General features: G+C 32.8%; 1 protein-coding gene and 1 long non-coding RNA gene across 6 annotated transcripts in view; both read left to right on the forward strand.

The window, feature by feature from the left end:
• Positions 1–8,666: 8,666 nt before the first annotated feature.
• LOC110111521 lies at positions 8,667–10,558 on the forward strand. 5 transcript variants are annotated; one of them, XR_003701488.1, is made up of 6 exons: positions 8,667–8,822; positions 8,911–8,983; positions 9,078–9,166; positions 9,716–10,029; positions 10,116–10,188; positions 10,300–10,558. It is a non-coding gene; the product is annotated as an uncharacterized LOC110111521 (long non-coding RNA). The 5 variants fall into 5 exon arrangements; XR_003701487.1 differs by having other exon boundaries at positions 9,988–10,029; XR_003701486.1 differs by having other exon boundaries at positions 9,716–10,188.
• A 9,496-nt stretch (positions 10,559–20,054) lies between these two features.
• Positions 20,055–26,290, forward strand: part of LOC110111512 (probable amino acid permease 7) — a 16,213-nt gene continuing 9,977 nt past the window's right edge. The window contains exon 1 of the mRNA XM_028696859.1: positions 20,055–20,272. Coding sequence (XP_028552692.1) covers positions 20,173–20,272 — 100 coding nt within the window. The 5' untranslated portion in view covers positions 20,055–20,172. The remainder of the gene's footprint in view (positions 20,273–26,290) is intronic.

A 26,290-nucleotide genomic window follows, 5' to 3' on the forward strand; every position in this document is an offset into this window, starting at 1 on the left:
TAATATTAATTATTCTTCAAATAAAATAGCTTATGCAATTAATATATATATAGACATACAACCACCCACCACAAACTAAACAAGTGTCACTACAAATATAGCTTGAAAAGTCTGCAGTTTGTTTGTTGCTCAATAAACAAAGCTCAGAATATCACTATTTAATATTTATATTCCTTTTTGGTCATTAAAAATTGCAAATGAGATATGATCACCAAACGGCATCTCAATAATAACGAAAAATTATTCTATGCGGTCATTGGACGGCATCCGGTGATAAATAAAAGCGCGCAACATCATTTTTTTAATGTATATCGGTGTTCTATATCACTGTGTACCGGGTGATCGATGTGACGAGCTTTGATTTGCCTCCGGACATTCCAGTTACCGCACAGAATAATTTCTCCTTAATAACAGGAAAGATGGGAGAATATTATATTAAAACAATTAATAAATGCAAGTTTAATAATTATATTCATAAGAGAATGTATTTCAATAAAGAAATAATAATTGTGGACTGAGCTAATTAAGCTTTTATCTGTGATGAAATTATTTTCATAACGGATTAAAAAACTTATATAATCAATGCAATTTTTCTCAATTAATATTTTTATGACCAGATGAACTTTTTTTTTAATTCTATGAGGGATTTTTTTATTTTAAATAAGACTATTTCTACGTTAATGTATTATAATTCATAGTGGAGATGGTCTATGAATAATTCCATTGATAATATTTTATTCTCAATTCCAATGAAATGGGAAGAAAAGTTTATTAGATCAATAATTTAAAATTTTTTAATTTTTTATTTATTTTCATTTCACTTTCATTTGCTTTCTTCTGATTTCTCAAAATCAGACAGCATAAAAGTTTGATTAAATAGCAACCTTTAATCACAAATGTTTTTAGTAAATAATAACCATAATCTTCATATCATAAAATTAATGCACACCATTATTACCAATTCTGATTCCCATCGACAATGCTAACATCAATTTTTGTTCTTTACACTAAGGATAACATCCATTGCCGTCAACACCAATGCTTGCCATCTTCTCCATAAGGGTAACATTTGCATTTAAAACTAATATTTGCAATCATCAACAACATCAACACCCAGTTTAATAAATATGTTGGATGACCGCCAATATAAATAATGCTAATTTTTTATATCGCTAATAAGGCACCTGCACAAACATTGATATATATCATCACTATCAAGGTTGACACCTATTGTTACGAACAACCCTGATGCTATTATCGACAATTAGGTTGACCTTTATCTTTAACATCAATACTGATATTCATCGTCACTACTAAGATTTATGCTTATCATGCATTTCTAATAGCGCCAATACCCACTATCACAAAAAAAAAAAAAATGATTATGCTTATCGTCAAAATCAATACTAACGCTCATTGTAGTGCTATGTGTGGAATATGATTGTGTTGATCAATCTGGTTATTCTGCTATCTCATACCTCAAAGTTTGTCGTGTTTGCTGGGGGTACCCATGTACCGAAAAAATTATTTTTTTCCGAACAACACCCCAACACTGCGTAACCGAGCACCCCATCGCAGTGTTCCTGATGCCCATCATTGTAGCCAAGGGCTAATGCTTGACATTAGTAATACGCACGACACCTACTATCACCATCAAGGTTGATGCCTGCTATCAATAGTAGGGCTAATACCAACTGACCGTAAGCAGGCCTATGTTCACCATCAACACTAATATAAATGTAAATCATCACCATTAAGGTTGCCACCTCGCATCAAAATTCACTTTGTTGCTCAATATCAACATAACATCAACAATCCTCATTGCTGACAAGGTTGATACCCATTATCCATTGTTAACAATGTCAATGCCTACTATGACCAATAGACGCACACTATTACCAATACAACTAACTCTCATAATCATTGTCAAAGTTTATATTAATTCACTCTCCTCTCAAGCGAACAATTGGATAAACTATTGATGGCAACTTTGATATCTAAAATTTTGTCTTTCTTCTATCATGTAAAACTTCTTCTACAATACATGCGTACATTATATCAACGCCTTCTCTTGTTATAAAGAAATGCATTATTTATATTATAAGACTCGCACCAGTATATATTCACACATGCATGACTATGAGTTTTTCACTCCATAATAATTTTCTTATAAAAATAAAAATACATCAAAATTTAACCAATCTTTGGCCGGATAAGTCTCAAATCAAAATTTCATTAAGTAAGTCAATATTTTGCCATATAAAACTCAGCTCGTGATCGAGTAGAAATCTCTTAGAGTTGATTACAGCACAAAATAAAATCTGTTATATATATCGGATCATTCGAAACGTTAAGGAAATATAGAATTGGGTAAGAATAGTACCTCACAAGTACATATGATTGCATGGAACATGGAAGAGAAAATAATGAGTACATATATTGAAATCATGAGAAAAGAATTATAAAGTACGTACTAATTAAAACCTGTAGGAAATGCAACGTGTAGGACGACAAAGCATGTGACATCACATTCTCTTTCACAAGCTTGCCTCCCATCACCCATATGACAATTTATTTATAATCTCTAAACATGTTTAGCAATTTAGTATTTTCATAATATTTATATTAGTTTGTGAGAGAGCAACATGAATGGCCTGTGCTGTCACGCTTTGTTTATGATATCTTTAGCAATAATATTGGTCAGTTCATCAACGCAAGCAACTAATGACCCTACACAACCTTTCATGCCTGTGATCTATTTGAGAGAGAGAGAGCAGAAATATTTTACAAAAACTATCTTACATCATCTAACTAGTAGACAATGTTAATTAATTGTTAAAGTACTTATGAGTAAAAAAATCGGCGACTTTCAGAGGAAGAACATTAATGTCTCGTAATTCTGCACGGTGAATGATAAACTAAAATCAACAAGGAATATTTTACAAAAACTATCGTACATCATCAACTAGTATTGGTTGTTAAAGTTACGAGTAAAAAAGTTTGACAGCTTTGAGAGAACAAATTAAATGTTTCTGTCGTAATTCTTCATGGTGAATCATAAACTAAAATCAACAAGAAATTAAATAATTTACAAAAATTATCTTACATACATCATCAACTAGCAGACCTTTCATCATTAATATTGGTCTTCATAGTTGTTAATTCAGAAACAAAAATAAAAATGAACTATATATTCTCAACACTACTAAAATATGACATCTTTCGCAGTAGTCAGTAGCTTGCAGAAATAATTTATATTATTAGTGGTTTAAAGTGCTATTAGTTTCCTTTCTGAATGGAATATTAATTTGAAAAAGAAAAACATAGCATTGAATTTGCGTATGTTAGATGCCCCACTTGCACTTTTTCAAGCTCTGGAAAATGAGGATTTGAGGAAGGTGGAATTTGGGGAAGATTAAGTGAAGTTTCAACTTTCAAAGCCTCATTGTTTGGGCAAATTATTACATCTGGTCACCGGGGTCACCGGATGAGGAGATAGGTCTGGATATTAATAAAATATTATTTTAAATTAAGCGCAGTTAAAGCGTAGTCAAAAGTGTAGGTAAAGCACAGTCAAAGCGCACCTAAAGCGCAGTCAAAAGCACAAGTGAGGTGGCAATTTTTGATTGGATGTCCGAACCCATTCTCCGCATCTGGTGACCGGATGTAATAATTTGCCCATTGTTTGAGCTGGTTTGTATATAGAGTCTGCGATGTGGCGAATTTGTGACGTTAATTAAAGTGGCTGGGAGTAGATTGAACGTTAAGCTTTCTGCTAGTGTGAACTTAGAACTTCATATTCTTCTCACTGATTTATTTATTTTTTCCTCGTGTATTATTGAAAATTGTGGTTGGAATTAGGTTAGAAGATGTTAAGAATTGATTATAAATACTTTCCATGTCTATATCTTAGACTATATTAAGGTTGATTGTAGGTATTTTGCACCCTCTATTAAATTGAAATGAGCTCTTTCACTGTCACTTTAGCGACGGTTTAAATCATTACTAATCTAGAGCTATAGTGGCGGTTTAAACAGCCGCTAATTCATAGGCTTCAACCATTTTCCCCAATGGTCACAAAATCGCCGTGAAAAAGGTTTGTAGAGAACATCAATTATGCGGACTTTCAGCTGTTCTAGCTAATTTTAAGTGTTGCCTAATTTATTTATTTATTTATTTTTTTCTGTAGCAAGCTTGCATGGCACAGTCCAAATTGTCATTGTCTGTGATAAATGAGTAAGTTCAAGTCCTGAACAGTCATCAATATGACTGATTGGTATATTTTAATATGAAAAAAAGCTGACAATAAGAAAAAAGGCTCCATTAACCACCACCTCAATATGCTAAAATTAGGACATCTCCAACCAAGAACTCTATTTTTCATGCCAAAATAACGCAAAACTCCAAAATGCCGTGCGGCTGCTCCAATCGAACGTCATTTTAGGTGTTTCTGGGAAGGTAACGATCGTTCTCCTTTCGCGTGTTTTTCCGGTTGAGAGCCGAAAATGGCGTGGGTGAGCAGTGTGAAGCCAATATTGGCGTCGCACTGTTCACTTGCAAGTAGATGGCGAAAAATTTGGCGTTCGGTTGGAGAGACCGAACGACGCCATACGCTCGTTTGGCGTTCGGTTGGAGATGACCTTAGTGCGCGCAAAACGTTTTTTTTTTTGGTACAATTTTCTTGTTATCGACGTTGAAATTTTTTTTATTTGTGTGAAATGTATGCTTAAGAAAATTTCATTTTGTAATTGATATGTCATAAAAAATTAGCTTGATCGGGCACGAATCCCGAGGAAAAAAAATCAAGTTGGAAGCTTCAAAAATTAAATTTGGGATCATCTGAACTCCGATTTCAGTAAACTTATAGCCGAGCTGAGCGTCTTGTAAATATAAACCCAAATACACCAAATTCAACTCGATTCGAGCCTAAATGGGTCCAAATCGAAGACCCGAAGCACATTCGAAAGGTTTAATACAAAATTTGGATTACTAAACAGTTTCCAAATATGACATGCTTATAATCGAATCAAGCGGCTCGACAAGACAAATCCAACGAGCCCAAGATTGCAAAATTCCGATATCATTAAGACTTTAAAATGTCTGACAAACAGTCCGCAATCAAGGGATTTAATATCAGCCGTCCATTCGAACCACTCAACATTTGCCCTCGATCCTCCTAATATTTACGGGTCATGCCATCCTAAAAAAACTATAAATAGCCCATCACTTCTCTTAAGAGGGGACCCAAGCAATAAAAGAAAAAGAAGAAGAGAAGAGAAGAAACTCCTCGACGACCGTTGGAGTTCCGCCCGACTTTCAAGTGACACCAGAATTCTGCCCAACTTTCAAGAAATGCCGAAACTCATCCAGATCTCCAAGTGACGTCGGAATTCTATCTCCAAGTGACTCTGGAGTTTTGCCCGAATTCCATCTAACATTGGAGTTAACGTTCTCCCATACCGCTGATTGACGTCGGACTTCTACCAAACATCGGACCTTCGCTTGTCACCATATTTCTATCTGACTCCTTCCTTCTGACCTCCGTCATCAGATAAAGGTCATTATGACCTCTGTCGCTCGTCGACTACAGTTCTTACGACTTATGTCGACCACCGAGTACAATCCTTTTGACCTCCGTCACCAGACTATGGTCATTCTGAACAAACGAACACGTCAACAGTGACTCTCTGTATTCCCACCACTTAATGTACTCCATATGATGTACATCAAGCCAAGACCTTCCCCCAAGGAAGGGTCTCATTTATAATCAACTGCAAATAATAGTGGATTCATTCATATTGGGCTAGGCCCCATGGTTTTTTCCCCTTTTTATGGATTTTTCACATAAAAATCATAATGTCTCATATGAATGCAACACCCTCTCTCTTATCTGATTGCGTGTCGGATTTTCGTACAAAGTAAAGACGTTAAATTTTATATTTATCTATCTTTGCGAATACTCCAGGACGCAATAGAAATGATCAATTCTTTATGATTTTATGGAGAATTAAATTGGGCAATACATCTAATATTTCCTTGAGAAAGTAATTAAGACTATTATATTTCACATATGACAACAGGATGCTCCATTCATATAACAAATCACAATGGTTTTGAGAACTAAGGGAAACAAGCACTAAATTTTTACTGCGATTATTTATATTAATTATATAGGCTTCAAGATTATGATAATCATCATAATATGAGTTATCATAGTTGAATAAATCATGATAGTGAATTTTGTAAGGCTTCATTTGGGACGATTTTTCTATTGCTTCTTAAAGATAAGTAAGATATACGCTCGAGGCTCAACTCAATAAAAGCTAGTTCATGATCGTTTAATTTAAAAGTAAAACTCAGTTATAGCTTGATAATGTTTATTTTCTTAAAACTCGATAAGCATAAAACAAACAAAATATAAACCAAATACAAATCAAACATGAACATCTATCAACTTAAATGAATCAAGCTTCAACTCGAACATGAAATATAGAATCAAACTCGAACGAGCATGAACAAGCTGATAATAAATGAACACAAATATGAACAAGCAGATGCTCGGCTCAAGCATAAAACAAACAAAATATAAACCAAATACAAATCAAACATGAACATCTATCAACTTAAATGAATCAAGCTTCAACTCGAACATGAAATATAGAATCAAACTCGAACGAGCATGAACAAGCTGATAATAAATGAACACAAATATGAACAAGCAGATGCTCGACTCATCTCGGTGCGTTTATAGCCCTAGCATAGATGTCGGTTCATATAAACATTAAGTATTGTCCTTTTTTTTGGAAGTAGGAATCATGCATTATATTCCTTGCTCTTTGAGCTTATTTTAGACCATTTAATTATGTTTTTTTTTTTCAAATTATACATATTTTGTTCATGGACCTTTTTGATATATTTCTTTTTTAATATTCATATTAGAATATTTTAGATACTCTATCACATTAATTATTATTATTTTTTAATTTGAAGGACATAATTTGCCTCAATTACACCATATAAAAATGAGTTCCTGTCATTATAATTATTAATAAAATAAATAAAACAAACATAGCATTACAATTAGCAAAATTAATTCATTAACAAAACAATCATAAATTACAAGGTCTCAATCACATAAGATAAAAATGAATTCCTGTCATTATAGTTCATTAAAACAAATAAAATACAAAGTACATAACAATTAACAAAATTAATTCATACTTTTTTTACTATTTTCCCAACATTGACCCCGAGCGACAAGCAATAAAATTTCTAAGAAAATTGCTTTTGTCTATTTTGTTTGTAATTAATTTTATATATATGCTTATAGCCAAATCAAATGACTCGATGAAAAGAATTCAACAATAACAAAATCATTTAATTTTGATGTCTTACATGCACTAAGATATTGAATAATTTGATATATGATCAAAGGTTCAATATGAGTTGTCTCGTGGAATGTTATAAAATTTTGTCTTAGTTAACTGAAATGTCACTCCAAAATTACTATAAATAGACTCATATTTTTCACATTAAAGAGGCCTAAATTTGAGATTGGAGAGAGATCATTGAATTATGAATGACTTTGAAGGTTTACCATATGTTTAATGTTGACAGTTATTGTCAACCATTGCCTTCGATTGATTGCCATCACCTAAACATTGCTGCTCAATCGTTAGCATCCAACCATCGCCCCATGAATATTATAGTCCATTTCATATCATTTGACTAATGTTATTGCTCAAACCATCAATTGATCGTAGTTTTCCGGCAACTGTTGTCTGATTGATATCGTTTAATTGTCACCACCATCTAGTCCATCTCAGTACTATTTCTCCCATAATCTCCACAACAATTATATGAAGGTTCTACAGCCTTTACATTTTAAATTAGTTTATGGGGTTAGAGACTTCAAAACGTTTTCAAATTTGGAGGGTAGCCTCTAGAGACATGTCTCATCAGTTTGCAACTGACAGACCCTGAATCAGAGGTCATTTGATAGGGTTTTGAAGTGTTTGAAAAATCCCTGGAAAAGGCCTTTAGGACAAGGCCCTTGGACTTAGGTTTTTAGTCTGGATTTTTGGATTTGGTCTGGATTTTGAGCTTGATTGATTGAATTTGAATTATCCATATCATTTATGATCATTTAGATGCTCATAAGTGATAGGATATGGTCAGGCTAGATCAAAGGTAGGATCTAGGTTTGAACTTGATATTGAGATCTGGATAGGTTTAAAGTCTGGATAAGTTTATAAGTCTGGATTTGATTTGAAAATTTGAATTGACTTGAGATTTGAATTAGAGCCTGGAGTCTAGAAGGATCCTAGGACCTAGAATAGATCCTAAGGTCTGGATCTAGGAGAATCATAGAGTTTAGGTTAATCTGGAAGAATCCTAGGGTCTGGAGTGGATCCTAGGGTTTTGATTGATTTGGGAGAATCATAAGGTCTAGATTGATTCTAGGATCTAGAATAAATCCTAAGGTCAGGATTCTAGGAGGATCCTAGAGTTTGGATTGGTCTAGAGATTAAATTGATCTGGGGTCAGGACTGGTCCAGGTGACCTCATACAAAAATGAGGTCAATAGTGTTTTAGCATCGGTTAAAATCAGTAAAATCGGTGCTAATTGCACCGGTTTTAACCGATGCAAATAACTCATTAATTTAACCCCGCTGAAGCCCTAATTCCGAGCGCGCGAACTAAATTTTGCGAATCGTCTCTTGAGCCCGCCTCTTCTCCTTCCTGCGTGCGACTCAAGCGGTGATTTTGCGAATCGTCTCCGGAGCCCTCTTCTCCTTCCTGCGGTGCGACTCAAGCGGCGAGTACTTTTCTGTTCTTGAAGATGATTGCTGCTCGTTGATACTATTAAGGCTTTAATGCACTTATTGTTCTGGAATTCTAATTCTGAAGGTAGTTGACTGTTGGATCTGTGGTGACCCCCACTCGATTCTCTGTTTTGCATTCGTAGAGTTTGCCGATGAGGGTAAATTCATCTAACAATTCTTTCTCGGCTATTTTGCATTTAATAGCTCATTGTACAATTTTCTTAAAAATTTTTAACACCATTATGCTGGCAGAGGGTGCTAGAGCAGCTTTGAGTATTGGTGGAACCATGCTAGGTTACTATCCTGTCAAAGTTTTACCTTCAAAAACTGCAATTTTGCCGGTGAATCCCAAATTTCTTCCTCGAGTGTGCATTTTTAACTTGCTTCCATTTATTTCGGTGCTTAGCAAAACTGAACTAAGTTCTTTTTTTCATTTCCTATACATGCATTTTTAATATTGGCTACTTATTGCTGAAATTATCACTGTCCAACGATGAAAGGGAAATGGTTGTGAGAACTGTATATTGTACAAACATAGACAAGAAGGTGAGTACTTTTCTGTTCTTGAAGATGACTGCTGCTCGTTGATACTATTAAGGCTTTGTTTGGGATGGCTTTCTTACTGCTGGAAGATTCCTTTAGTGATAACTTTGTTTTTGAAAAAAGTTTGGAAATTTCTTTACTTCTATAAATTGGAAATGTGTGAAGGAAAAAGTAATTCATCATCAGCATGATCATCATCAATAGTTCTTTGTTGGATATTTGGGTTGGCTTTATAAATCCTCTATTTATTCTTGTTGAGTGCTACAGGAGGTCTAAAACTATTGTGCACGAATCTTTTTGCTTGACTTACTAAGGACCAGCTTCCTAAAATTGAAATATTAAAACAGAAGAAACAGGAGGCTGCTATCAAACTACATAATGAAGGCAAGCAAGATGTGGAAAATACTTTTTCTAATTGCAAGGACCAGCAGGCACTCAGTAGAGGGGTTAAATCTTGCTCTGATAATGAGAAAATTGATAGTGAGATTCATGTGATAGATAATAAACCTATGTTGATGCTTCATTGCATTAATTCAGATGTCCTTTCTGAAGGCAAGGCTTGTGAGTCCACCTGTTTAAGTCTTGGAATAATGGGATTCTAAAAACCTTTTTTTATTAGGGTGTTTGAGCCAGACATATATATAATTCTCCAGTGACGAAGGTATCATGGGATTCTAAAAACCTTTTTTTATTAGGGTGTTTGAGCCAGAATTATTTCAACTCATGATAGAAATGGTCTTGTAACAGATATTTCATCCCATACATGATCAATCTTTCTATTTGTCAATGGATCACAAAAGGAAACTTAAGGAGGAATATGGTTGGTTTATCTTAGCTAGCTTAGTTCTACTCTGGATAGTATTGAAGTGCTTATTGTCTTTGTTGTCTTGTTTGCATAGCCCTAAGCTCATTCTGGTGATTTTTTTAATAGGAATTGAGTCATGGTCGTTTGTGCAGAAACTTGGAGAAGCTGTATTCATCCCAGCAGGATGCCCACATCAAGTTAGAAACTTGAAGGTATGCTAATTAGGAGATTTTAAGTTGTGTTAACTTTATGCATTATTTTGATCATTGACTAGCATTAAGCACTGTTTTTTGTTTGTTCACTTAAGTTCTTCTTCCATCTGAATTTTCATGTAAGTTTATGATCCATCGACCCTCTTCTTAATTTAATTTTCTTGCTGTAGATAGATTCCGCTCTCTGTTTTTGTGTTTTTTCTTCACTGGACGAAATAAGGTAGCAACCTATTGCTGGAAGAGGGAAAGGAAAAAATGAATGAAACTGGGAGAATTTTTTTGATTGATTTTTATGCAAATAAATTTTGTGCTGTAGTGTGTAGACAATCAGATTTCAATTTTTTTTTAAAAAAAATTTGTCCTATTGTGGCGCTTTTAACCGGTACAAATAAACATATTTGTGCCGGTTAAAACCGCCACAATTATTAAAACATGTTCATATTGGATGAATTTGCATCGGTTTAAACCGGCACAAATCTGTTTATTTGTACCGGTTAAAACCGCTGCAAAAATAAGCGAGTTTAAATTGCTACCCCGCCGGTCGTAAAACCGCTATGGAATGTCGTTGCAGCGCATAATAATTACAACGTATTGGTAGCGGTTTAGAAACCGCTGCAAAGAAAATTGTGGCGGTTAAAACTGACGCGATAGCTCAAAATATATGCTGCAATTACCTTATTTTTTGGTAGTAAGCCAAGGCCTTCCCCCCCCAAGGAAGGGTCTCAATTATAATAAACTGCAAATATTAGTAGATTCATTCATACTGGGCTAGGCCCCGTGATTTTTCTCCTTTTTAGTGTTTTTCACGTAAAAATCCTAATGTCTCATATGAATGCAACATCCTCTCTCTTATCTGATTGCATGCCAGATTTTCTTACAAAGTTAAGACGTTAAGTTTTATATTTTTCTACCTCTGTGAATATTTCAGGATGCAATAGTAATGATCAATTCTTTATGATTTTATGGAGAATTAAATTGGGTAATACAGCTAATATTTCCTTGTGAAAGTAATTAAGATTATTATATTTCACATATGGCGACAGGATGCTCCATTCATATAACAAATCACAATGGTTTTGAGAACTAAGGGAAACAAGCACAAAAATTTTATTGCGATTATTTATATTATATAGGCTTCATCATAATCTGAGTTATGAGTTATCATAGTTGCATAAATCATGATAGTGAATTTTGTAAGGCTTCGTTTGTGACGACTTTTCTATTACTTCTGAAAGATAATTAAGATATATGCTCGAGGCTCAACTCAATAAAAGCTAGTTCATGATCGTTTAATTTAAAGGTTTCATTTTCTTAAAACTCGATAAGAATAAAATAAATCAAATACAAATCAAACATGAATATCTATCAACTTAAATGAATCAAGGTTGAACCTGAACATGAAATATAGAATCAAACTCGAACGAACATGTACAAGCTGATAATAAATGGACACAAATATGAACAAGCAGATGCTCGTCTCGGTATGTTTATAGCCCTAGCATAGATGTCGGTTCATATAAACATTTTTTTTTTTTTGAAAAAATTTGGGTAAAGCCCGTATATAAATGAAAAAGATATTACAAATCTGTAAAGAAGGCAAAATTTATATTTCTTTTTTAATATTCATATTAGAATATTTTAGATACTCTATCACATTAATTATTATTATTTTTTAATTTGAAGGACATAATTTGCCTCAATTACACCATATAAAAATGAGTTCCTGTCATTATAATTATTAATAAAATAAATAAAACAAACATAGCATTACAATTAGCAAAATTAATTCATTAACAAAACAATCATAAATTACAAGGTCTCAATCACATAAGATAAAAATGAATTCCTGTCATTATAGTTCATTAAAACAAATAAAATACAAAATACATAAGAATTAAAAAAATTAATTCATACTTTTTTTACTATTTTCCCAACATTGACCCCGAGCGACAAGCAATAAAATTTCTAAGAAAATTGCTTTTGTCTATTTTGTTTGTAATTAATTTTATATGCTTATAGCCAAATCAAATGACTCGATGAAAAGAATTCAACAATAACAAAATCATTTAATTTTGATGTCTTACATGCACTAAAATATTGAATAATTTGATATATGATCAAAGGTTCAGTATGAGTTGTCTCATGGAATGTTATAAAATTTTGTCTTAGTTAACTAAAATGCCACTCCAAAATTACTATAAAAAGACTCATATTTTTCACATTAAAGAGGCCTAAATTTGAGATTGGAGAGAGATCATTGAATTATGAATGACTTTGAAGGTTTACCATATGTTTAATGTTGACAGTTATTGTCAACCATTGCCTTCGATTGATTGCCATCACCTAAACATTGCTGCTCAATCGTTAGCATCCAACCATCGCCCCATGAATATTATAGTCCATTTCATATCATTTGACTAATGTTATTGCTCAAACCATCAATTGATCGTCGTTTTCCGGCAACTGTTGTCTGATTGATATTGTTTAATTGTCACCACCATCTAGTCCATCTCAGTACTATTTCTCCCATAATCTCCACAACAATTATAGTCGACCAAGCAAGATCTTCCAATTTCATAATTACATCTTTTCTAATTGTGGATATGGATAAGTGCATATTTTTAAAGATTCAAGTATATAATGCATTAACTCAACTGACCTAGGTGTCATATTTTTTTTTCAAAATTTTAGTATACTGAAATAGACAAACTAATTTGATCGATTCGATTCTGAACTGATCAATTTGCTAGCACGGTGAGTTAAAAAAATTTGCTTTACATAAAACCGGCAGGAACCCACTTGAACTGCATGATAATCTAATCTCGATCATGTTGAATTGACCAGTTCAAAAAAATTCCCTATTAGACCCCGGTGATCACCGATCGACAATTAATAGATTATGTAAAATTGACAATTCAATAATATATAATCCCGCTTCACATATTTAAACAAATTCTAACTATCAATCAAAAATCAAATTGAAAAGGGAAAAATCATATCTTATTAGGCCACTTCACTCTTAAAATCAACTAATAATTCATATCTGAAATTCTTAATATAAATAATAAATTTGCAAATGATCTATAATGTTATGTATGATTTATAACAACAAGCAATAGCAATACCTTCAACTATCAATAACATCAGCTTTACATTGAACATCATTCAATCTGCATTTTCAACGGGCCTATCAGAATGGGCTGGGCTTGGTTTGCTAGGCCCACAAAACGATCCATGAACTTATAAAGAATGAGCCGTTGATTATATTCTCCAAAACTCCTTTCATAAATTATTTTAGGAAGCAACATTGCATCACTAAAAATTTCATTCTCTTATAATTTCAAATTTAATTAAATAATTTTTTTAATATTATAAATATTTGAATTTCTTTAGCACATATTTATTGAGAATCATAGTCGTGATTCTCCTAGTCCAACTCTTTTGCACCTATCATCTCCCTTTGAATATTATAGTTGTCTAAAGGAACTAATTTATATTTGATTAAATTTATTATTGTTGTATGTCTCATAATGAACAAATGACATCAAATAATAATAACTTTGAAGGAGTTTAATGGATATATGATAATAGTAAGATTTAGCATTTCATTAATTGATTTTCTATACAAAAATTATTAGATTGAAAATGAAATAGATAAAAAGATGATAGAGTAAATATTATATTATTGATTTGAAAAAGATTAATATTTATTATTTAAAAAAATAGAACTAAGAAAATGAAGGAAGATAAACTAATAGATCATAGCAAATCTTCTTATTTATAATAGCTTATATCTAAGGATAAAAGGTGGAGTGGAGATGACAAATTTGATTTTAATGAAGTGAGAATCCACTCCTCTAAATGTAGAATGAAGATGGTAGCATTTAAAATCTATTCAATGTTATTTTAATCTTGAATTTCTAATGAAGCTTAAATTTGATAGACAAGATTGTTAATTCCCCAAATTTAACCAAAATCAAAATATTTGACGACCTCTAACTGTGAACCTTTTACAAATTCTAAATTTGCAAAGAATAGTTCCGAAATTCCAAAAAATTAAACCACTTACATTCCACCTCCAAAACAAATATCTCAAATTTATCTATCTTAAAAAGATTTCCCATCCTAATACTATTGTAGTTACATACTACTTTATAGCTAGTATGTATTGTAGGATAGTGTTCATAATCTAGCAAATAAAAAATTTTAAAGAATTGAAGACAAAAAGCAAGAAATAGAATTTTGACTAAGAGTTTTTTATAATTCAAGAAGAATATTTGGAAACTTGATTTTATCTTTTAGTGATGATATGAAATGCACTGATAAATACTATCCTGCAGATAACAACATAATCAAGTGTAGGCTTCAAAAGGTGCTCGAAATGTTGTAGTAAAGGATTATTCGTGGCTAATTATGCAATCTTAGGCTCGAGTGTGTCAGTGAAAGATAAATTGAGTTTATCTATCACAAAGATTTCCCATGCGAGGATGTGGCTTCCTATTGGATCTATTTTAATTGTAGGGGTCGGGGTTTTGCAAAGGAGCAAGCTTCTAAGATTATTTACATTCCTTTTGTATTTTAGAATACTCTAGATTAACGAGTTAATGATTGTATTCAAACTAACCAAGATCGATGTAGTTCCATTCAAATTAAAGTCAAAATGTATTTTGTAAGGCTTTATGGATGATGAAGGGATAAACATCCTAGTAATTAAGAAAGGTAGATAAGAGGGACTTATAACTCTACATTGATTATAAAGAGATGTCTAAGGCTAGACTTATGATGTAATGTGATAACACCCATCTAGGAAAAAAAAAAGAAGAAGAATGGGTGTAGGAAAGTGAAAACTAACCTATCACGTATATACGATGTTGCAGATCAAGATATTATGGTTCTATCATTTTGAGTTTATTTGTGCCCTAGTATATTTAGTCATTTGCAACATGAGAATTCTTGTTATTAATCATTGGTTATCTTATTAAAGGGGATCTCATAAATCATAGGTGTGATCTTAGTTCTAGACTGACAGCCGAGAATTACACTATACTATCATATGATGGAGTCAAGGCTGACAAGGCTATCTAGGTTTTAAATCAAAGGGATAGGAAAGGAAGATATCTTCTCAATATGGAGAAAACAATACCTAAGGTGGGGCTTTAACTCAATTATGTGGGATCCATAATGCCAAATACCTTCTCAATATGATAGAGAAGATGGTATAAGCATGAAAATATAAACATATGTTCAATGTGGTAAAGAAGTTGAGGCATATAGATATAAAATATGAACATAATAAGGTAGAAAAGATGGGAAATATATAAGCATCTTCTCAATGTGGTAGAGAATACATCAAAGGAGTTAGACTTACAACTTGATCATGCGGGATTGAGCATGCCCAAACATATCTTTAATGTGGAGAAATAGATATCGAAAAGAGGCCTACAACTTTATAGTGTGTGACCAAGAAAATCCAAATATATTCTTAATGTGATAGAGAAGACATCAAGAATATAATGGATGTCTCAAAATATCTCCTCGATTTAGTAGAAGAGATGCAAAGAATGAAATAGAATGATGAAAATGACGGGACTTACAATTTGATCATATGAGATAAATTAAGCATGAATAGCTCCTGAACATAGTAGAGAAGAATACAAATTTTGACTTTTAACTTATTCATGTGTGACCATGAAAGTTTCATTATCTTTTCAATGTGGTAAAGAAGATTGAAGCCTGAACTTACATCCTATCTAGATTACAAATGCAATCAAATCCACCAATAGACATATGATGAGCCTATATGTTGCATATTCATATGTGTGTTTTCTTTCTAGTTCACATAGCCTATATGTTAATAGTGTATAGGCCTACTATAACCTTATTCTTTTATATAGTCCGCAACCTATAGTGCAAATGTATCCAGAAGCAAACAATGTAAATAGTGAATTTGGTGTAAAGTGATAAAAACATGCATAAAAGAGTGTCAATCCCTAATTAGTTATATTTATAGAATTTCCTACCCTATATTTTCCTGTAATAGAAGCATAATTAGTATAGCATAATAATAATATAGCTCTAATAAACTGACATTTCATATAGAAACATGAATATGTAATATAGTAAATAAAGATCATGTAATTTGTAAATATGTCACAGGTAGAGATAACTATTGGCGAATCATCCACTTAAATCGAATTTAAGTAACTTAGCTTTAATAATTTGAACTTCTAAAAAATGTGTATGTGTGGATGTTATGAATACATAATAATTTAAATGATTATGCCAAACATAATATGCACAAAATATAAAGGTGTATAATGTGTTAAGAAAATGATTTAAATACATGCAATACAAAATAAGATATTTAATAATTTAATAGTAGCATTCAAATTAACATTAAAAATGAATCTAATATGAATTATAAAATATTATATATTTCATAAATAAAATTCAAAAGCATTTTTTTTAAATGCAAATGCAAGAAATTTTGTTAATATAATATACACAATCAACAATGATGAATGACTAATTATGTTTTAATTAAAATAATTATTTCATAAATTATTAATATTAATAAAATAATTTCAACATTAAGCAAACTATTAAAAAACTCTAATTCAAAATCACATTATTTTTATTTTTATCCATAGCAAATAACAATGATGAATACTATATTGTTATTAAACTTAATATTAACTAAAAATACTCAATTTAACTACACATCTATTACTTTTCTTTGTAGGCATATAATATTTATAGAAATTTAATAGTTAAAGATAATATTTAATTTAACATCAAAACTATAATCTTAGTGCTAAAATAATTAAGCTTTAATTAAAATTCCAATTGCATGAATCTATATACAATTGATGATTATGGCTATTCTATCTATCTAAGTAAAAAAAAAAAAAAAATCACTCTAATTATTTAAAATTAAAATATTGTTTAATATCAAAACTTTAATAAAGACAAATGTGAATGTAAGCATTTTTTTTTCTTTAAAGTTCTATTAATGCTATGGACTTTCTTGAAGCCAGTCGATAATTGGGCCTTGGCAGCCAATCAGAAGAGAGGACGGGCCTTCTGGATGGGAATGCAAAAGGCCCATGAGATGAATAAGTGTTTTTTAGTCATCAAACTTAAATTAATTACCATAATTTGTCCCTTAATTATAATTGTCGATTGGCTTTGTTGAGAATGCATAGAAAAATATCGTATTAAAAGACTTTCTCGACTATAATTATGCTGAGGTGGTTAATATGAATGTCATTTTGATATTGCAACAAAGGTTGTTGTCTCGCTCTGCTTTTCATAAAACCACTATAAATTAATGGCATTTGTCTTTATAAACGATAGTATGTGTTGATGTTATTGATGATGATAGATGATGAAGTAGATGGAAATCGATATGTGTGTCAATATTATGCATCGACTTTGTAATTAATGGCATTTGTCGATATTATTAGTGATAATGAGTGACAAAGTTGATGGGTGTTGGTGTCAACGACATACATAAATCTTATAAGTAATAGTGTGCATTGATGTTATTGGTTGTGGGGGATGACAAAGTCGGTGGATATTGGTGATGGGGTTAATGACATGTAATAGCCTTGTAGGTTGTGGCTTACATCCATGTTATTAGTGGTCACGAGTGATGAAATTGTTGATGATCAAGCAACAATCTGGTGGAGGTGATCGAGTGGTAATGGCCTGGAAACTATGGTTGAGTAGTGGTGTGATTTGATGCCAATATTTTGGCGATATTAGGCAAATGTTTGATGTCATGTAACGATGGTTTAATGATAGTGGTCGAGTGGCCACATTGTGATAATGAGGGAGCTCTATGATTTATAAATGCTCTCATATTTCAAATATTAGTCCATCCCCTTTCATTTATAAAATAGGGGTCCATTTATAATTTTAAAACACAACATTCTCCATAAATATAGTTAAAATTCAAAAAATGTATATTAATTAGTACAGAGTACTCCCCCTTGATACTTTTTTCTAATGTTTGATGGCCTTAATAATATCAAAATTAAGAGATCTTCAGCTCTTTGGGGTTGTCTCATCGAGAACCTTGCTTTGACTATAAGCACAAAAAATTTGTGGATCATTTGCTCATCTAATTAATATTCTAAAGCTTCAAGTGTGTTATATGGGCTCATCATTCAGACTCAAATCAAATTACTTTTGGTTCCATGGGATTTGTTTCTTTAAGATATTCTGCTTGACTATAAATTTGCTAAAATTGAAGTTCAAATTATCCTAATTTTTATTTTAGAAACTTATAATTCTAAAATGTATTGAAATTGGTACTTAATTAAATAGATTTTTTAGGCGACAAATCAACTACATAAAATTTTTATTTTTGAGAATTCTAAATATCTTATCAAAGATTGTCAATTCAAATAACTTTAATAAATGCGTGGCATGCTCATAATTAAAAAGCATATAATTCTAGCGGCCCCTTATTCTAGTAATGTTAAAAATCAAGATCACTCTTTGTAATGTGAAGGGTTACTATGAAGATTAAAATTGAGAAGCCCTATGCATCATCTTGGACTTCACCTCTATTATTTGTCCACTTAAGCTAATATCATGTTCGATATATATAGAAGTAAAATGAAGGTATTTCTTCAATCAAATATGCCTCACATATACATCTTATAAGCACTATATATTAATAGATCATTTGGTTATCTAATTAATATTCAAATATTTCGCACTGTGCTTTACGTGCTTGATTTGAGTTTATTTGAACTTACATACTCTTAGATGGAAACTTACAAACTCTGGTTAGGTTGATTTTGGTGTCCATGAGTTCGTTTCATCAAGATATCCAATTCGACTATAAATTTGTTAAAATCAGAGTCCAGATGATCTCAATCGTAATTTTGAAAATTTCAAACATCCAAATAGTACCTTGAAATTCTTGTCTCATAATTAGATTTTCAAATGATGTATCACATGCATCATGAATAAACTTACAAAATTAATCATAAAAAGCAATAGACAATAATCCTTATATAAGCTCATAACATTTATTTGTCTTTATATCAAACTAAGCACTAATGATTGTTGATCTTTTTATCCTCTGGCAAATCTTGTACATCATAGATTCATGTATCCGACCCCATATAGTAGGATAAAGGCTTGATGTTGTTATTTTTGTTGTTGCTGCAAATCCTATATAGTGAAGGAGAGAAATTATTTTGTATAGGCCGGACGCAGAACATCTTTTGGAGGCCAGCCAGAATGCATCACATCAGCGGTACCGAGCGGCGGTACCAAGCGAAGGGGCGACGTGGCACATTATGATTGATCTCCAGATGACTAACGATGTCTGCATAGAATAATTAATCCATTGAAGGAAGTGAGTAGGACAGAACTTAAATAACTCTAGTGCAAGTGCCATAGAGTCAAAAAGAAAAACTTCCACCATCAAAATACTTTTCCATAGCGTTTCTCTCCTTTTTTTACTCCATCTCTTCTCTTTTTTTTCTTCTCCCTAATCTCCTATCCCTATTCCGCAGGTCAAAATCAATGCAAGTATCTCATATGCTAATCTCACATTACACGGGCTAAAAGGTGGTGCACGACTACCTAAATACCTGTTTATGCCATATTATTCAATTTTACCTAGTTGACCTACTTGTTAAAAATCCCACAAGAAACCATCAATCTTTTTCTCCATGACAACAGAGTTAAACCACAGAAGAGCAATAATAAATTCAGAAAGCCCTTCTCATAAGCATCCTCTGTTTGTCAGAAGAAGGCAGCAGCCATGGGGTTTTGGAAGGAAGGAGATGAAGCTGAAAGCTTTCCTCTGGTTGCCAATCTTCCAAAGCTATCAGATGATTCTGAAGCGCACACAGAGAGAACGGGTACATCTCATCCACCTACTCCAATCTGAATTCTTTTGTTTTTCCTCATCAAGAATTCTTTTTTTTTTTTCTTTTTGAAATGGAATGAATAACTACTATGATCATAGATTGTTTCTATTCTCTTCTCTCTTCTTAATCAGACTTTTGGTTCAGAAAATTTCTTATTTTTTCTTCTTTTCATCGTACTGTTCTCCATTTTTAAGTTCCATTTTGATTTTTAAGATCTGAACATTCTTTTAATTTTTCTGATTCATCAACAAGTAAGCCTTGAATGAAAACGAAAGCAAAGCCAGTTTTTAAATCCCTTCAGCTGCCTTCTTCTTCGCCTTTGAAAGAGAATTTCTCCTTTTTTCAAACGAATTTGCCAGATTCTGTAGGCCACAATGATCTGTTTATACAAATAAATATCACCTTAGTTATTCGATCAAATCCAACTCTAGCTTAATTGCAATAAGCTGCAGAAAATAAGCTGCGTTTTAGAACCCGTTTGAGATGGCTGCAATTTTTTATAAAAATTTTATTTGAGATAGATTTTAGCCACTATTTTTTTCATGATTTGAATAAAAATTATTTTAAAAAAATAGTAAAAATCCGGGCTCGGGTCAACCCGAACCCGAAACGGGTCGTGTTCGGGTTGAACAAATCAACCCGTTTTAAAAATCGGGTCGGTTTCGGGTTGATCCAGCAACCCGAAATTGATCCGAAAACTCATATTTGACCCGAAAACCCGAGATTGACCCGATTTTGACCAGAAAATCGAATATTGACCAGATTTTTTACTCGAAAATTAGCAATTTTAGGTCAACTTCGGGTCATTCGTGTCGGGTTGACCCGGACCCGAATCGGGTCTGGAAACATGACCCGTTTTTAAAAACGGGTAGGGTTCGGGTTGACTCGAACAGTGTCGGGTCAGTTCCGGATTCGACCCGAACCCGACCCGCTAACCCGAATTGACACCCATAGTCAAAATTGTTGCAGAGAAAGTGATTTTTTTAAATTGCTGTAGAAAGCATTTTTTTAGGTAAAAAAATTATTAAAAGTAGCAAAGAAATAAAAATAAGGATTGCGGCTGAAAAAGTAAAATTATAAAAAATTACCACAAATGAAATTTTAAAAACAGGAATTACGGCCTAAAAAGTAAAATAATAAAAATTATCTCAGATGAAATTTTAATGTAAAAAAAAAGCTTTGTTATGATGCGGTGAGCATGTTTTAAAAAAAAATAATTATTCATAATTTTAGATATGGCGTAAAAGAATATAAGAAGTTTCACATTAATCAATTTTAATTTTAAAACTTTTAAATAATCTTAAATAACAAAATTAGCTTTGAATTTCTTTGCAAATTTAAGCGAAAAATAAAAATAAAAGGTTTTAAATTTCCTGTTTTGTAATTATTAACAGGGACTCTATGGAGTGCTTGCGCCCACATAATAACAGCGGTGATCGGGTCAGGTGTTCTTTCTCTTGCGTGGAGTGTGGGCCACCTAGGTTGGATAGGTGGACCCACAGTCATGATTTGCTTTGCTGCCATTACATTGGTTCAGTCTTCACTACTCGCTGATTGTTATCGCTCACCAGATCCTGAGAACGGCCATATCAGGAACCGCTCGTTCATCTAAATATTTCAAATTTATTAAATATAATTTATAATCAATTAAATATAAATTTTAATTAATTATTAATATATCACACTCTTTTTTATTTTAGTTTATATGAAAATATTATGAATTTGGTGTTTTTAATCAATTTTATCGAGAAGAAAGACAATACAGTTAAGTTACCCTTAATTGAATTTTACAGAACTTAAAAAATTCTTCTCGTATGTCAGTTAATGCCTAGAATTCAACTTTTGACTAAAGAGTTGGAATAGAGAAACTAGTATTTTATTGTTGGGAATGCTTGTGCAAATTTGACTAAAGACCTTAATTATTTTTAATCTCTTCATCTCTACCTAGTAACGGTCCATCCAATTTCTGTCGCTCGATAACATTTTCCTTGAACTCTGTCGTCCGACTGTGCCCTCTAACCACCGTCAGCAGACTACGATCCATCTATGTTTGTGGCATTATCTGAATCTTACTAGCAAGACTCATAAAATTTTAATAGAATGCAGAGTAAAAAGATGGAGAGAGTGAAGATTAAGAAGAGCATAGACAAATAAGATATGAACGATTTTGCTAGAAGTGTGCTTTCCACTTGATTCTTAGGACCCTTGAACAACTTACATCATTTCAAAGGACTCATTGCCATATCAAGACATTTTCGAATTGTGGAGGGTTCAACAATGTTATTGTACCATTGTCGGGAACACAGTGTCAGGGAGCTCGGGTACATAGCGCCATGGCGTTGTACGAACAAAAAAATTTTCAATTGCAAAGCACCAGAACCTAAGCCGCAGGTAAACCCCCTACACTCCCCAGAGAACACGAGAAATTGAGTTGAGGTCCGACACAACAGTATAAATTGATCAACACAGTAAAATTTCATACGGCACTAACACAAATTAGATGATGAACATTTTTTTGTTAAGTTAAACAGCTCAAGATATTTTGCCAAATAAAACCAAGTATTTTCGGTGAATTGATTTGTTCTCTTTGTAGGAGATATTTGCTTGGGAGAAAACTGACAAGTTGAATTTAGACTTTTGCTGCATATCAACTATCAAGAGTGCAAGACGTATACGTCAATTTAATTAAAAGTAGGGTAGCGACTCGTTGAAAGAAACATCTCAGCCAATGCCATTGTAGGGAACTCCTGGCTTGTATGAAAAGGGAAAGAACTTGGGAATCTTAAAACCCAATTGAATGAAAAGAAAAATCATAATATTTTGATATAATTTATCTTAGAATAAAAAATTAGAATGCAGATACTAAAATTTATAAACCATGTCATTAAAAAAATAATAATAGGCCGGTATTTACATACATACCACTCAAACATCCTCATTTATCTATTTTCACATTTAAACTTCACTATTTACATCGTCTACACCTTAGTTAACGAGAGATTATTAGGTGCGGAGACTGGATAGAGATAACGTCCAATTTTGTCTCTGTGAACAGTAAAAATACAGTGGTGAACAGTAAAAGCTCAGTTACTGTTCATAGAGACAAACTGAATGATTATGTGTCTGATCTCCACAAATAATAATTTCTCCTAGTTAACACTATTAATAGATTGACTGGATATTGTTGTAGCCCCTTTTCTAGGGGTGTGAATTTTGGGTCACGGGATGGATTCGGGTCGAATCCGAAATTGACCCGATACTATTCGGTAAACTCGAACCCGACCCGTTTTTGCAAACGGGTCGATTTTTCCGACTCAAATCCGACCCGCTTCGGGTCTAGGTCAACCCGACACGACCTGAATGACACGAGACAGACAAAAAATTAGCAATTTTTGGGTCAAAAAATGGGTTAATTTTTGATTTTGAGTCAAAAGCAGTTAAAAAACAGATCAATCTCAGGTTTCGGGGTCATAAACGGGTTTTCGGGTAAAAAAACAGGTCAATTTTGGGTTATTGGGTCAACCTGAATCCAACCCTAATTTTGAAACGGGTTAATTTGCTGAGTCCGAACCTGACCCGTTTCGGGTCCGATTTGACCATAACCCAAAATTTTCAAGTCGAATTTGAGTCGGATTTTAGATCGTGTCAAATATTGACACCCCTACACTCTTACTAGCAAGCTCATGTACTGGATCTTATCATTGCTTTGTCAGTGGATCCCGTGCAATTTCCTCAGTTTATTATTGTTGAGAGCTTCAGGAGAATGTATAAGGGTGACAGTTAATTAAGAACCAGACCAAATGCAATTAAGGGGGACAGGACCAGTGGGGGCAGGCTTGATGACTGGGCAGTTAGATGTGAAATGTAAGTGAGGAAAATACATATGTAAATCTCCCAAAATAACTCAAGCTAATTTCTATTATTTTGGTTTAAATTCTTTAAAACTTTGATTTCTTTCTTCTAATTTTTCAGCAATTTATATTCTCATTCAAAAACAAATTACATTTAGACTTATTTTATGGCGCCACTTAGTTCCAGCTATGAAAATGTCAAACAAAAAAATAAATCAATTAAACGGTAATAATAAAACTTTAATTTAATTCAATACAACAATGCGTCTACATTCAAACCCGATTTTCTTCATTGTATTAATTATACGTCCCTTTATTTTATTTTCTTAAGGAAATATTTAATTAATTATAAATTAAATATTGAAACGTGAAGGGACCCTTCACATTCAAAAATATTACAAATGAGCGTCATTGTCGACGACTAATTGGGTGAATTTTAAGATTAAACAAATAAATAAAATTATATGAGTTGCTTGACGTGATAAACTATTGGTTACTTCATTAAAACGGATCGATTAGAATGTTAGAGATTCTTTTGGCTTTTTTTTAAAGATAGGAACTTATTTAAATATTTTATTAATTTAAAATATTGCAGGCTAGAATATTTATTAATTATGATAGGGATAATTTAATATTTTATGATTGTAAGAAAATATCACATACACATAATTATATTGAAATCAACATATTGGAGATAAAAAAGTTTTATGTAAAAAACTTGAAGAGCATGACGCTAAAGTAGTTGAAATAGCTATGTTAGTGTTGTTCAAATATTAGCTAAAGGTATTCCTTTCCTAAAATTAAATAATGCTTTAATATTATAGTATAGAGTTAAGTAGGAGATATATTTCATGATAGCAATAAGAGGAGTCTGAAGATGTGAAAGTTGGTAAAGAGTGATAGACATTAGGAGAAAGTTTATAAGTCGATCAAAAAGATAATAAATAAGCATATGTTTGCATTAGAATTTTTGGTAACTGTCAAACATTTGTGTTGGGGTGGCTAGCTAGTATGTTGACTTCCTAACATGATGGGAAACTAAGTAATTTTAAAAAAGTTTGATGGGCATTAACTATAGATGATCATTAGAGGGCCTGAAAAGTCATTCACCAAATATAAGAGAAGATCAAGTGATCTAGAGGGTTAGCATAGAAAGTTTGCCTTAAATGTCTGATAACCACCAACATTAGGATTGCACCAATCATTGTGATCTCATCATCTATTGTGAACAAATATTTGAGGTTTTTCTACCATATCTCCCATTCTATTTGGAAAATGATTGAGCTGAGCGCTTATCATTGCATGACTATTAATATCCTCTATCAAATAATATTCAATATTTGTTAACTAACACTTGACTTTCATCATCCATTATATGTTAACTTTGACATCTCTAAACTTCTACTATCATAGAAGACTTCTCATATAATTCAAATATCATCATAGGAGATGACTCATATGGTTCAAATTGCACAATAATAATACCTTCTTTAATTACCGGTAAAGACCCTCTTATGCATTGTTAAAAGTTATGGATTGATCTCAAATTTATAAAGAATTAAAATCAGATCATACGTACTAGCGAGTCCAATCGATCCACCATTAAAATCACCCTACGACCATCCTTCATTAGCAGTTAGTCCTGGCCGGCCATTTGGTCAACCATTTGGCCTTGGCCTAAATGGCTTCTAGTTGCTGAGTCGCCGTCATTGGTGCCTCTATTAGAAGAGAAGTTATTACGTCCTGTCAAAAACCGAACGGTCCGAATGTATACCGAGCAATACCAAGTGTTTGGTAACGTGGCGTGTGATTATTGGCTTCTGAACGCGTTCGGTTGACCGGACATAATAATTGCTCCTATTAGAAGCTACAGCCTCCCTCTTGCGTTGCCTATACTAGGGGTGTCAATATTTGACACGACACGAAAACCCGACCCGGACCCGCCGGGTTGAACCCGACCCGATTTCAAAACGGGTCGGGTTCGGGTTCCAGAAATCGACCCGTTTCAAAAACGGGTCGGGTTCGGGTTGACCCGGCGGGTTGCCGGGTCAACCCGCCAACCCGTTTAATTCAAAAAATTTCGAAATCCCGCCCTCTGCCCGCTGCCCCCGCCCCCTGCCCGCTGCCCAGCGCTCGAGCTCGCGCTCGCGCTGCCGCG

Source organism: Dendrobium catenatum, unplaced genomic scaffold (genome assembly GCF_001605985.2).
Source record: "Dendrobium catenatum unplaced genomic scaffold, ASM160598v2 fragScaff_scaffold_847, whole genome shotgun sequence".
Lineage (NCBI taxonomy): Eukaryota > Viridiplantae > Streptophyta > Magnoliopsida > Asparagales > Orchidaceae > Dendrobium > Dendrobium catenatum.